Source organism: Oncorhynchus mykiss, chromosome 6 (genome assembly GCF_013265735.2).
Source record: "Oncorhynchus mykiss isolate Arlee chromosome 6, USDA_OmykA_1.1, whole genome shotgun sequence".
Classification (NCBI taxonomy): domain Eukaryota; kingdom Metazoa; phylum Chordata; class Actinopteri; order Salmoniformes; family Salmonidae; genus Oncorhynchus; species Oncorhynchus mykiss.
This window is the reverse complement of record NC_048570.1, coordinates 41,581,430-41,595,353: the sequence shown is the minus strand read 5'-3', so window position 1 is coordinate 41,595,353 and position 13,924 is coordinate 41,581,430. Positions and strand designations below refer to the sequence as shown.

Below are 13,924 nucleotides of genomic sequence, written 5' to 3'. Positions count from 1 at the left end.
TGATTTAATACAATGTTGCACTTCGCTAGCGATGGTTCAAGTCAAGACAGATAGAAAGGGAGGCAGACAGGTGGAGTAGAGAGGTGAATGACATTGAAAGAACCTGATTTTTCATCCGGATATTTTCTACTGTTTTTAATTTTGTTGGCTTTTGGCCTATTCATTTTACTTCGTTGATGATGGACGTTATAGGCCTACTGCTATATTGGCCTATGCTATCCCTGAGTTCCATGCACTCATTTCTTTAGCCTCCAATGGATCACAGTGTATCAATGTGTCCATATGGCAGAGGCTGGTGCTTTGGCATTAGTGGAATTTAAACTTTCAGATTTGTATCATTTTAATACAAATTTTTAGGATTAACCATGTGACATTGATTTTGAGAAACGAAAGAGCAGTAACATCACCACACAAAGCCCCAGCCCAGTCTGTATGACACTAATGGAGAGAGAGGCCAGACTACTAGAGGAGTATTACTAAACGCTTTTGCACTGTGCCCCACCTAAAGGTTTTTGACCAACAAAATGTTTCTCAGGACAACCCAGTTTTTACCCGTGACCGCAGAAGGACTGGCTGAAAGAAGAACTGGCTGAAAGCCACCATGTGGGAATCACTGGACCACACGATATTCTGTGACCCCCAACTCATGTACTCAGACTCTTTATGTCGAGTACCTTGCTGTTGACATAATACCAGAAGACTGAGCCAACTAGTAGAATCTAGACTTTCAATCAGGCCATCCTACTGAAAGGGACAGATATATTTTTTATTTATTTAACCTTTATATAACTAGGCAAGTCAGTTAAGAACAAATTATTATTTGATATAAAACAGGAATTACATTAATAAAACACAGCTATTAAACAACCATTACTCATGCTCTAGGCAGACACAGCTGAAATCATATGACTGATTTCTTCATGTCTGTGTCACAAATCCGAAAATGTTGAGGTGAAGGTGATGTTGAGGTGAACAGGTGAAGACAGCAGAACAGTGCTATAGACATGTAAGGGGGTACATGGGGCTGGGGTGCAGGGACATGGCTCATACCTCTACAATGGTGACTTTGGCTGCCTTGCACATGGGCTGGTTGAAGTTCCTGGCTGTTTTCCTACATGGAGAGAGAACGAAAGAGAGAGAGAGAGAAAGAGATGGCATTAGCTAACAAGCATTCACGAGGGAGGCAACAAGGGAGCAATACAAGAAAGCAGGCACAGAGAAGTAATGGAATGGAAGTACAATAAGTCAATTAAGCATAAAGGCATAACAGGCAGTGCAGTATCATGAACACAGTCACAGGTAAATGGCGTTGTTCGGCCCGGTGCGATAGGGAAGGTTTTATAACATGAGTTACATAAAAACATGATTTTTTATTGCAAAGTAGATACTGCACTCTTGTGGTGACCAATTTAATTGTATTTACTATCACTTATTTTCAGTGTACAGGAGAGTAAATATTCAGGGGCAAAAAAACAATACGGGCCCTGTTTTTATGTGGACCGAGAGAATGTTCTTCTCACATACTGACAGACAAGGGAACTAAGAAGAAAAGTCAGATGTAATTTCAATTTTCTACAGCTTTTCTGGAGAACGTTCAGTCTCGTTAAGCTGTCTAGTGTCAACATCTTAATTCAGTCAGAGCCTAAAAGTGAATATCCTACCAGTAATCCATATGGCACAGAGCGACCTGCAGGCCCGCATTTTTGCTTATTTTGGAAACATTACTAGGTGATTAGAAAGGGTGTAACCTGTCCTGGGACAAGCAGTGGCCTAAATCACAGTGCCTTGGGTAAATATTTATTGTCAAATGGATATGTATTACATAATGTAATGTGATGGCTTTTTTGAAATAATGATGCACCTCGTCTCTTCAACAGCATTACAGGTCTTGGTGACAGCAGGGGTAAATATGCACCTATGCTTTGTGCAAGGATTCAAGGGTAGGAGGAAGTAGCTTGCCCTGATATCAGGTAACCTTTATCCCCAGAATAAGTGATTGACAGACAGGTTAGAGTGAGTGAATGTATTGGTAGCTACCTGAAGATTACGTTCCCGGCCTTGTCGGCCTTCCAGGCCTTGACCAGAGCAAAGTCTCCGGTGATGGCCTTCTCCATGATGTAGTGCCTTCCATTAAACTCCCGCACCTGCCAAACAACAACACAGCGAGTGGCTCAAGAGACAGACTAGAAGACTGCTGGAGATGACAGCATTTTGAGTGTTGTTACAGAGGCTCGTGCTCCATGTCAGTATAGGCAGATTGTGTGATGAAAACAGACAGTGGTGAGAAAAACAATTTGATAAAATAACATTAGGTGATGTGTCACGATGTGGTGAATGTGGTGCTAGAAACCACATGTTGGTAGAGGCTGGGGTCTGACCTCTCTCTGTTCACTGGCGATGGCGATAGTTCCGTCCTTGTTGTATTTGATGGGGGAGCCGCCCTCCTGGACGAGGGTACCATAGCCTGTAGCCGTGAAGAAGGCAGGAACACCCGCACCGCCAGCTCTGATCCTCTCTGCTAGGGTACCCTGGGGGAGAGAGGTCATGGTCATCAATTGGATCATTACTCAAAATCACTGAACCTGGACATTCCAAACCTCCACAACAAATGTATAGGACCTCGAATAACTCAAATGGATAACCTAGTAAAGCAAGGTGGTATGTGTGTGTGTGTGCGTGCGTGCGTGTCACCTGTGGCGTTAGCTCCACCTCCAGCTCCCCAGACAGGTATTGTCTCTCAAACTCGATGTTCTCTCCCACATAGGAGGAGATCATCCTCTTGATCTGTTTGGTCTGTAGGAGCAGACCCAACCCAAAGTTATCCACCCTGCAGGGAGAGAAGACACACAGGTTACCACACACACACACACACACACACACACACACACACACACACACACATACACTTCAGCCTACAGAGAAAGCAAACAGATCATCAGCTCCTCAGAGTATGCTGCCTCATGATGCACCACATACTCACACCCTACCCAGGTAGGTTCATGTTATTCTCAAACTTGTACAAAAAATGCTTGTTGGATTTTATTTCTAATACTCATTTCGATGTGTCACTTACGGGATACACCTTAGGGTGGGTCAAAAGCTTGAAGTACGCAATCACACAGTGTCTGTTGGAGACATAGGTCGAGTGGCAAATGAGGTGAGCACTTGCCCACCAACTGGTCATTCTGGCCTCTCTTCCTTGCAGAAGTGACTGTGTTCACAAGAAGCTCTCCTCAGCACGACTAGATTCCTCTTCCTATTGGACTTTTCTCAGGAGAGTCGTGAGGTTAACGCTGACGAATGTAGGACCTCAGCTCCTGTCAATAGTGTTGAGTACTGATTGAAAGGAAAATTTTGCTTTGAGTAGAATAAATGTTCTACTCGTCAGTCCCTGTTGTAGATAACGTCACATGGCTAGCTATCGAGACTGGGTTAGCCCTCACTGCAATGCTTTAGCTTACCTGGCTAGCTAGCTGCAAGGCCAGCTAACCACGCTAACAAAGGACTAGCTTTCACCGCAGGGCTTAAGCTAACCTGGCTAGCTCACTGTAAGGCAAGCTAACCACACCAGCATTACTAGCTGCAACATGGTAATATTGCTAGCTCCCATCTCGCATCTAGCTAACTGGAAAACTAGCTAACGACACTACAAAGGGCTAGCTCTCGCCGTAAGGCTTAGCTACCCCGGATAGGTTTCAGCAAGACTAGCTTTTCCACCTGCAAGGGTAGAATTGATAGCTATACTCTCGCATTTAGCTCAACCCACATTCACCCGTGCCGTGTTAACTAGACTGACAGCCCTTACTTCACAGCCCGACGGGAGCTTGAACTTTGCTCAAGGATTAAGATTTATCTGAGCCATGGAGCCTGCTACCCCCTCAAAGGGCGCCTGCCACTGCCCCATTACCGGTGCACCCTTGTCCGTGTGGAGCTAAACAATCGGGCAAGGACACACACTGTTTGTGTACCGTCTGCCTGGGGGCATAGCAGGCTAAAGCAGCACTCACTAACCCGGAGTTCAACGGGAGGACACTCCCCTCTCGCACCATCCCGGGAAAGCAACTTTTCCCAGCGGCCCCAGCATGCGTGCCAGAGGGAAAACACAACTGGGACAAGCCTTTGTCCAGCAATGGCCAAACCAGGCACTTTCTTGGCATGGACATTCAGGGCATAGAGGAGAAAGGCTTCGACAAGCCTTGGGGTGGTTATCCACCCCAACCCCAGTGCCGTCTATGACCGGCATTGCCCTCCCTGGAAAGGCGGAGCGCTTCACTGCCTCCATATTCCATAAGGTCTATATGTCTGCGGCACATTCAGTACAACTGAATGTCCCTATTGTTGGCTTACCAGGCCGATTTGCTACTAGAGATGGGCATTGTCTCAGGCAAAGGTCAACCAGTACCTATGGAACGAGATGTGCGTCGCTGCAGATCTCAACCGACGGGCCTCTAGAGGCGCCATCCAAGAGCCTTGAGCATTGCGGTGGTGGGGGAGAGAGCCTTGTGGCTTGACTTGAGAGCCTTGTGTCTAGCCTCTCAGAAAAGGAAAAGGCAGATTTCCTCGACGCTCCTACCACGCCAAAGGAACTGTTTGGGCCTTCTGTCGCCGACATGCGACCGAAGTGCGAACTTCGTAAGAAGGAAGGCGAAGCCATTAACTTCTGCTTGCCCCGCAGATCTGGGGAACGTGGAAACCCGGTCTCACCTTCCACAAGCAAAGCCTCGGCAGGAGGGAGTGGGTAAAAAGCTGGTACCAGGTTTTTCGGTAATGCAAAACCCCAATCGATGTAGCAGGCTGTGAATCCACAATTCAGCTCTCCTATCAGAGGCCGACAGAGGGGGAAGCTCTCTGCTGCTTCCACAGATGTCCCACCCATCTACTTCTCCCACGGGGAAAGATGGGATGTCCGCACTAGGAGTACGTCCCCAGCGGCAGAGAGGGTCAATCAGTGTCCTGAACTGCCTCCTCTCAGGTGGAACCGACCACCCCCCCCCCCCCCCCCCCCCCCCCCCCATTCCCACAATGTGGGAGGCACATCTGTGCTCCTTAAACCCTCCCCCTCATGCAGCAGCTCATCTTTATGCATCTGCTTACAGGACAGACTGGGGGGGGGGGGGGGGGTCTCACGGTACCTCTCCCTGCCCAACAGGGGGCATTCTGTCATGCTCCGTACATGTTTCCGAGTGCTGGGGTTGATGGCCTTTACCATCTCAGTTGTACCGCAAGGATCAATGAGAATGAGAGACTTTCGGCGTTGGGTTTAAACCCATCGCTTATATCCACTATGGAACTTCAATCAATAGATAAGTGTCCACAGACTCCGGGTTAAGTGAGAATTGTGTCAAGAAGCAGTGCGGCTTGGCGGGGGTCGTGTTTTAGAGGACGCATGGCTCTCGACCTTCGCCTCTCCCGAGTCCATACGAGAGTTGCAGCGATGGGACAAGACTGTAACTACCATTTGGACATCAAGAAATTGAGGGTGAAAAAGTGGTAAAAAAAACATTTTAAAAAGTGTCCACAGACTGTCTCTCGGCTCTCTGTCACTAGAAGAGCCTCTCGATAACAGACACCTCAAACTGATGATAGTGTTTCATGCATTGACACACTTTCCACCCTGCCGTCGAAATGGTCACATCCTGGTCAAGGCAGACAATATGACTGTGCTGGACAGTGGAGCGGTTGGCACTTGCTCTTTGCATCTACACAGACTAACTGTCAAGAATATTCTGTGGAGCAGGGCACAACTATATTCAATATGCGCGACTCATGTCCCAGGCGTATTGAATGTGGGAGCAGACTTGTTGTCCAGAGGGAATCCCCTATACAAGGATTGGAGACTGCACCCCCAGATGGTGAACCAGATCTTATATCTATTCGCATTGCACAAAGACACACACTGCGCATTGTTCTTTGCTATAACATGATACACACCACTGGGACTTGGATGTGCGGGCGCACCCTTGAAGGGTGGTGCTTTACACTTTTCCTCCTCTATGCTTCATTTCCCCTACTCTGGACAGAGTATGTGAACAAGGATTATACCTCCTTGATAGCCCCTCGATGACCATGAAAGCTCTGGCTAGTGGACATTCTTCTTTCACTTTACGCCGAGCCCTGGAAACTGCCGTTACTACCTTTTAACCCACGTGAACAAGGAGATTTTCCACCTTCACCCGGAATCCATTGCCCTCTGGACCTGGCCTGTGAGGAGGTAAATCTGAATTCGATAGGCTTGCCCTTCTACGTGCTCACTATATACAGTTGAAGTCGGAAGTTTACATACACTTAGGTTGGAGTCATTAAAACTCGTTTTACAAACCACTCCACAAGTTTCTTGTTAACAAACTATAGTTTTAGCTAGTCGGTTAGGACATCTACTTTACAGGCAGAATATTTCACAAGTTTACATACACTAAGTTGAATGTGCCTTTAAACAGCTTGTAAAATTCCAGAAAATTATGCCATGGCGTTAGAAGCTTCTGATAGGCTAATTGACATCATTTGAGTCACTTGGAGGTGTACCTGTGGATGTATTTCAAGGCCTACCTTCAAACTCAGACCTCAGAAAACAAATTGTAGGCCTCCATACGTCTGGTTCATCCTTGGGAGCAATTTCCAAATGCCTGAAGGTACCACGTTCATCTGTACAAACAATAGTATGCAAGTATAAACACCATTGGACCACGCAGCCATCATACCACTCAGGAAGGAGACACGTTCTGTCTCCTAGAGACTTTGGTGGGAAAAGTGCAAATTAATCCCAGAACAGCAGCAAAGGAACTTGTGAAGATGCTGGAGGAAACAGGTACAAAAGTATCTATATCCCAAGTAAAACGAGTCCTATATCGACATAACCTTAAAGGCCGCTCAGCAAGGAAGAAGCCACTGCTCCAAAACCGCCATAAAAAAAACAGACTACGGTTTGCAACTGCACATGTGGACAAAGATTGAACTTTTTGGAAAAATGTCCTCTGATCTTATGGAACAAAAATAGAACTGTTTGGCCATAATGGCCATCATTATGTTTGGAGGGAAAAAGTGGGTGGCTTTCAAGCCGAAGAACACCATCCCAACCGTGAAGCACGGGGGTGGCAGCATCATGTTGTGGGGGTGCTTTGCTGCAGGAGGGTCTGGTGCACTTCACAAAATAGATGGCATCATAAGAAGGACATTTATGTGGATATATTGAAACAACATCTCAAGACATCAGTCAGGAAGTTAAAGCTTGGTCGCAAATGGGTCTTCCAAATGGACAATGACCCCAAGCATACTTCCAAAGTTGTGGCAAACTGGCTTAAGGACAACAAAGTCAAGGTATTGGAGTGACCATCACAAAGCCCTGACCTCAATCCCATAGAACATTTGTGGGCAGAACTGAAAAAGCGTGTGTGAGCAAGGAGGCCTACAAAACTGACTCAGTTACACCAGCTCTGTCAGGAGGAATGGGCCAAAATTCACCCAACTTATTGTGGGAAGCTTGTGGAAGGCTACCTGACACATTTGACCCAAGTTAAACAATTTAAAGGCAATGCTACCGAATCCTAAATGAGTGTATTTAAACTTCTGACCCACTGGGAATGTGATGAAAGAAATAAAAGCTGAAATAAATCATTCTGACAGGTGATCCTACCTGACCTAAAATAGGATATTTTACTAGGATTAAAATGTCAGGAATTGTGAAAAAAAATTTGTTTAAATGTATTTGATGTATGTAAACTTGTATGTAGATGTATGTAAACTTCCGACTTCAACTGTAGATGCATGTTGTGCGTTTGTGAGATGTGGTGTGACCAGAAACAACGAACTGTCAAGGTTTTTTCAACCACAATCTCAGCCTGTCATATAGGCTTCGACAATACACAGGAGCGAAACAATCTCTGGTATGTCGTTTCATGAAGGGATCGCGTCGCTTACGCCCAGTCTTCAAGCCTCCAAGCCTTTATCCCCATCCTGGGACCTGTCTATTGTGCTTGAGGTGATTTCACAGCAACCTTTTGAGCTGCTGGAAAGCGCCAAGTTGAATATAAATCCTTCAAGACGGCTTTGATCATTGCCATTACATCTGCAAAATGACTGAGCTGCATGCACTGTCCACCATTCGTGCCTAGAGTTTGCCCTGGGTTTCGTGGTTACGTAACTCCGCCTTTATGCCTAAGATCAGCGGCAATTACGATTGTCTCGCTTTCGAGCTTGTGGCTTTCCAAACGCCACCCTTCACTTCTACGGAAGGGCACCTCCACCGTTTATGTCCAGTATGTGCTTTGCCAATCTACTTGGGTAGAACGAGAGCATGGCGTAAGAGTACGAACCCTTTGTGTTCGTACCCCCTGCAAGGATGGGCCCCTCTCTCGTAAACGGCTATCCCATGAGATAGTGGAGGCTATTATATTGGCTTATAATAGCAAGGGTTTAAAGCCCCCGGAGGGCCTGAAGGTTCACTCCACCAATGGCTAACCTTTTGGTCAATGTTCAAAGACATCTCTTTGTGAGGCGACATGTTGGGCCACCCCTTTTACCAACTGGACGTCACTGCACCTTCATTGGCGTATACTGTCTTTAGTTTGGGAGCCTCTGAATGGTGATGCTGTTGGAACAACCCTGGCTTCGGAGAGCATGTCTGCGTTACGGGAGTTGGCAATATGCCATAAGTGACACATCGAAACAAGTATTAGAAGCAGAACTTAGGTTTCTATTAGTGAGATGTGTCACTGCTTTTCCCTGATAACAAAAGCACAAGGAAGTGATGCATGCTTGAGAATGACCAGTTGGCGGGCAAGTGGCTCCCTTTATTGAGGAGAGGGGCTCAAATCATTCGCCACTCAACACGTGTCCAACAGATGCTGTGTGATTGGACACTTCGAGCTCGTGACCCGCCCAAAGGCGTATCCCATAAGTGACACATATTCCCTCATATTCTCATAGAACCGGGGTTACGCAAGTAATCCTAAATTAATCAAGGTCAAACTACCGTAGTGTGTGTTAACAGCTCTGACAGTCAGGTCCTGTAAAAGTTAACAAAGTGCAACAATCTACTATAACAGCATGAAATTATATTTGTTATAAATGTTTATTGTGTATGAAAGGGCAATTCCAGTGTTATGTACAGTGCCTTGCTAAAGTATTCGGCTCCCTTGAACTTTGCGACCTTTTGCCACATTTCAGGCTTCAAACATAAAGATATAAAACTGTATTTTTTTGTGAAGAATCAACAACAAGTGGGACACAATCATGAAGTGGAACGACATTTATTCGATATTTCAAACTTTTTTAACAAATCAAAAACTGAAAAATTGGGCGTGCAAAATTATTCAGCCCCCTTAAGTTAATACTTTGTAGCGCCACCTTTTGCTGCGATTACAGCTGTAAGTCGCTTGGGGTATGTCTCTATCAGTTTTGCACATCGAGAGACTGACATTTTTTCCTGTATGTGCCTTTTGCACACAAAATGGGAAACAAATTCCTCACAGAATTGACTTATCAAGCGTAAATTAAAATGTTATTGTATATTTGTAGAACCCAAAAGGGAAAGAGTTACAAAATTCTAAGTAATACCACTTTGAAGTAACGGAACAGCAAAACTTACTTAGGGATGTGACTGAAATTGACAGGCATTTTTGGGAGAATGGACACATCAGCAAAGGTCTGTGAATCTCAAAGTCTTAGGGTAAAATATGAATAGCCACTGTGAAAGTATGGCTTGGCTACACAGAAAAACAATAATGATGAAAATATATAAGTATCATATACAGTGCATTCGGAAAGTATTCATACCCCTCGACTTTTTCCACATTTTATGGTTACAGCCTTATTCTAAAATGGATTAAATAGTCCCCCCTGCATCAATCCACACACATGCACACACACACACACACACACACATACAACCCCATAATGACAAAGCAAAAACAGGTTTTTAGACATTTTTGCAAATGTATAAAAAACATTTTTTAAACTTAAACATCACATTTACATAAGTGTTCAGACCCTTTACTCAGAACTTTCTTGAAGCACCTTTGGCAGTGATTCTTCTTGGGTATGACACTACAAGCTTGGCGCACCTGTATTTGGGGAGTTTCTCTCATTCTTCTCTGCAGATCCTCTCAAGCTCTGTCAGGTTGGATGGGGAGCGTCGCATGAAATTACAGCCATTTTCTGGAATCTCCAGAGATGATCAATCTCGGGTTCAAGTCTGGGCTCTGACTTAGCCACTCAAGAACATTGAGACTTGTCCAGAAGCCACTCCTGCGTTGTCTTGGCTGTGTGCTTAGGGTCTTTGTCCTGTTGGAAGGTGAACCTTCGCCCCAGTCTGAGGTCCTAAGCAGGTTTTCATCAAGGATCCCTCTCCGTTCATCTTTCCCTTGATCCTGACTAGTCTCCCAGTCTCTGCCTCTGAAAAACATCCCCACAGCATGATTCTGCCACCACCATGTTTCACCTTAGGGATGGTGTCAGGTTTCCTCCAGATGTGACGCTTGGTATTCAGGTGAGAGTCCTTTGGGTGCCTTTTGGCAAACTCCAAGCAGGCTGTCATGCCTTTTTACTGAGGATTTGCTTCCGTCTGGCCACTCTACCATAAAGGCCTGATTGGTGGAGTGCTGCAGAAATGGTTGTTCTTCTGGAAGGTTCTCCGATCTCTACAGAGGAGCTCTGTCAGAGTGACCATCGAGTTCTTGGTCACCTCCCTGGCTAAGGTCCTTCTCCCTTGATTGCTCAGTTTGGCTGGGCGCTCAGCTCTAGAATGAGTCTTGGTGGTTCCAAACTTCTTCCATTTAAAAATGATAGAGGCCACTTGTGTTCTTGGGGGCCTTCAATGCTGCATACATTTCTTGGTACCCTTACCTAGATCTGTGCCTCGACACAATCCTGTCTCGGAGCTCTACAGACAATTGCTTCGACCTTATGGCTTGGTTTTTGCTCTGACACGCACCGTCACCTGTGGGACCTTTATATAGACAGGTGTGTGCCTTTCCAAATCATGTCCAATCGTTTGAATTTCCCACAAGGTGGACTCCAATCAAGTTGTAGAAACATTTCAAGGATGATCAATGGAAACAGGATGCACCTGAGCTCAATTTCGAGTCTCATAGCAAGGCATCTTTTATTTTTTTATTGCAAAAATTTCTAAAAACCTGTTTTCGCTTTGTCATTATGGGGTATTGTGTGCCGATTGCTGAGGATTCGTTAGTCATTTAAATACATTTTAGAATAAGGCTGTAACATAACAAAATGTGGAAAAAGTCAAGAGGCATAAATACTTTCCAAAGGCACTGTATACTTTAGACAAGAAAATGTACCGTTCTGCATGTGACGCTATGCAAAATGTATTCATATATTATTAAAAGATTTCTTCAACAAACTTCACAATAATACTTTTGTTGTCATCTGAAAATGCAGTGTACCTCAAAGAACCAACAAATCACCAGTATCTTGAATAGTTATTACATAGGCTATCAAAGTGCACTCGTGGGTCCTGTCTTAACCAACCATAAATGCACAAATGTGCTAAAAAAAATGCATTTACAATTCTTTATTTGAGTGCTGCATACCTCAAATATAGACATATATGCACTTTCATAACACTACAAGTGTCTAAGGCATCCCTGCGCCACACAAAAAAAGTTATGAGAGTTTATGCCAGGGTTCCTTCTTCCATTCTATGATATATTGAATCCTGACATATCGTAAGTAGTGTAGGCATATTTGTTGCCCACTTCATTGGTTCTTGGGAGTTGAAAGACTGGCCTGGTGGGCTGCTGGGCTGAGAGCAGTCACAACGGTTTATACAGTTGCCTCAAGAGGGCATAAAAAAACTAATGTGCCCATTTGCCCTGACAAAGAAAAGGCTGGGAAGTGCGCCAGGTCAGCAGTCACAATAGTCTCTCAGTGACAGTTATTAACCAATATTAGTGATATGCAGTAAATAAAACAATTATTTTTAATTCCAGGTAGCAATGTGTCACCGGTCTTTCTTGTGACCGACCCATATAAGCAGTTCACTAAAGACATATACTGAGTGCAAGATAAAAGTGCATATCTTGGCTTCATGGACCTCAGGTTATTATAGTAAACCAAAACTGAAACCAAAACGAATAATGAAAAAACTATTTTGTAAACTGAAACAAAATAATTAAGAAATCTGTTTGAAAAACTAAAACTATACTGAAAATATTATATAAACAGAGAGAAAGAAAGAGAAACAGACAGAGACAGAAAGAGTTTGAAGGACAAGAACTCCACAGGGTTCAGAGAACAGTAGACTACAAGTTCTTAATTTATGTTTGCTATCATTTTCTTTTCTATTTTGCCTTTTAAAAAACATTCCTTCTCAGATTCCTGACAGTTGTCTGACTAGTAGACATATCAAATTGTCTAATCTGGGTCGGGTATAGGCCTGTACCCAGACATTTAATATCATTCAAATTCCCAAAGGCTTTTCACTCTAAAACAGGGATCATCAAGTAGATTCAGCCATGTTGTAGACCGCAAATTGAGCGCAAGACTCCTAAACAGATACAATATTTGACTAAAACATAATCCTTTCAAACCTTGCTTACATTTGTATATGATCACGATGTGTCTCTCTATTATGTGTGGGAATATTTGGGAACGGATTTCCAAAATGTAAATCTTGTATCTGATCTACTGGTGTTTTTACCGTCTTTTATGCCAAACAATGAAAATGTTAAAAACAATGAAATGTTTTTTTGCTCAGAAAACTATAGGGCCAAATATAAACCACCCGGGGGCCACCAGTTGGGGAAACCTGGTCTAAAATGACTGGTTCTTCAGGTTTCTGTCAAAGAGATTAGGTGCAGTATAGAGGGAGGCACATAGAACAAGCAGCAGGGGAAATGTTTTTTCGGTGGATGTCCTCGTCATAGCTCAGCATGGCCAGAATTATTTTATCCAGCTCCTGTGGCATGTCTGGGATGGTCCAAAAGTAATCTCTTTATAAACTAACACACTGAAATGGAGTATGCGAAGAGACAAGAATATAACCCTGGCACCAAGTCCACAACTACTTTTAGATTCAGTCTGCCCCACTGCTTCACATTAAGCCTACACACGAGCAGTTAAGTCGTAGGCCAACATGAATTAAGTATGAAGCATTTCTCTGCTTTCTGAAGACAAACAGACACTTTGTTCCAGTCGGTGCTTCATCCTTAGAGAGTTGGTGCTGCAGTTCACCACACGTCTAGCCGGATTAGTTCATCCTCACTGATAGCTTGGGTTGAAACTAGCCAACCACTCAGCACAGTGGTCAGTCCCTCCCTCCGGTCACTGGTGCAAAAACAGCTCCCCTGACCCTAAAAGGCCGGACAACACTACATCGATAGAAAATCAAGACAGTTTAGGAGTGGGTGCAAAACTGTCATTCAAGGTCAGGACCCCTTGTGAAAAGGTGCTTTGACCCCAGCTCTGTGTGGAAGTTGTGTAGATTGTAAAACTGACCTTAGATTAGCATCTTGGGGCAACTTTATCGTACCCCCCTGGCCCCACACACGGAAGCTTTGTTATGAGAAACTCTTGTTTAAAATGTTTGGCCCTGACAGGGTCTCTGTTGGAGTTCAGTCATTATAAACATATTCTAAATGGCATTATAAAACACTGGTCATGATCGCAGCAAAGAGGAGAATGCACACATTCTCCTGAAGTTGGGTTCTCCACTAGCACTGCATCAGTGGAAACAAACATTTCCGAACAGCAGTAACAAATCAAGGTTGAGATAATTCAAGTGAATGAAAAATCAATTCTACTAGTCAGACACAGGTGAAAAGTAATTTGGTGCAAGAATCTACAGTTGAAGTCAGGGAGTTTACATACACTTAGGTTGGAGTCATTAAAACTTGTTTTACAACCACTCCAAAACATTTTTTGTTAAACTATAGGTTTGGCAAGTCGGTTAGGACATCTACTTTGTTGG

At 44.3% G+C, this 13,924-nt stretch overlaps 1 protein-coding gene across 2 annotated transcripts in view; it reads right to left on the bottom strand.

Moving 5' to 3' along the window:
• Positions 1–13,924, bottom strand: part of oxct1a (3-oxoacid CoA transferase 1a) — a 106,670-nt gene that overhangs the window by 82,320 nt on the left and 10,426 nt on the right. For both annotated transcript variants that reach the window (XM_021606527.2, XM_021606528.2), the window contains exons 4-7: positions 2,692–2,827; positions 2,379–2,528; positions 2,038–2,144; positions 1,051–1,111 (exon numbers count right to left, since the gene is read on the bottom strand). In XM_021606527.2, coding sequence (XP_021462202.1) covers positions 1,051–1,111; positions 2,038–2,144; positions 2,379–2,528; positions 2,692–2,827 — 454 coding nt within the window. The remainder of the gene's footprint in view (positions 1–1,050; positions 1,112–2,037; positions 2,145–2,378; positions 2,529–2,691; positions 2,828–13,924) is intronic.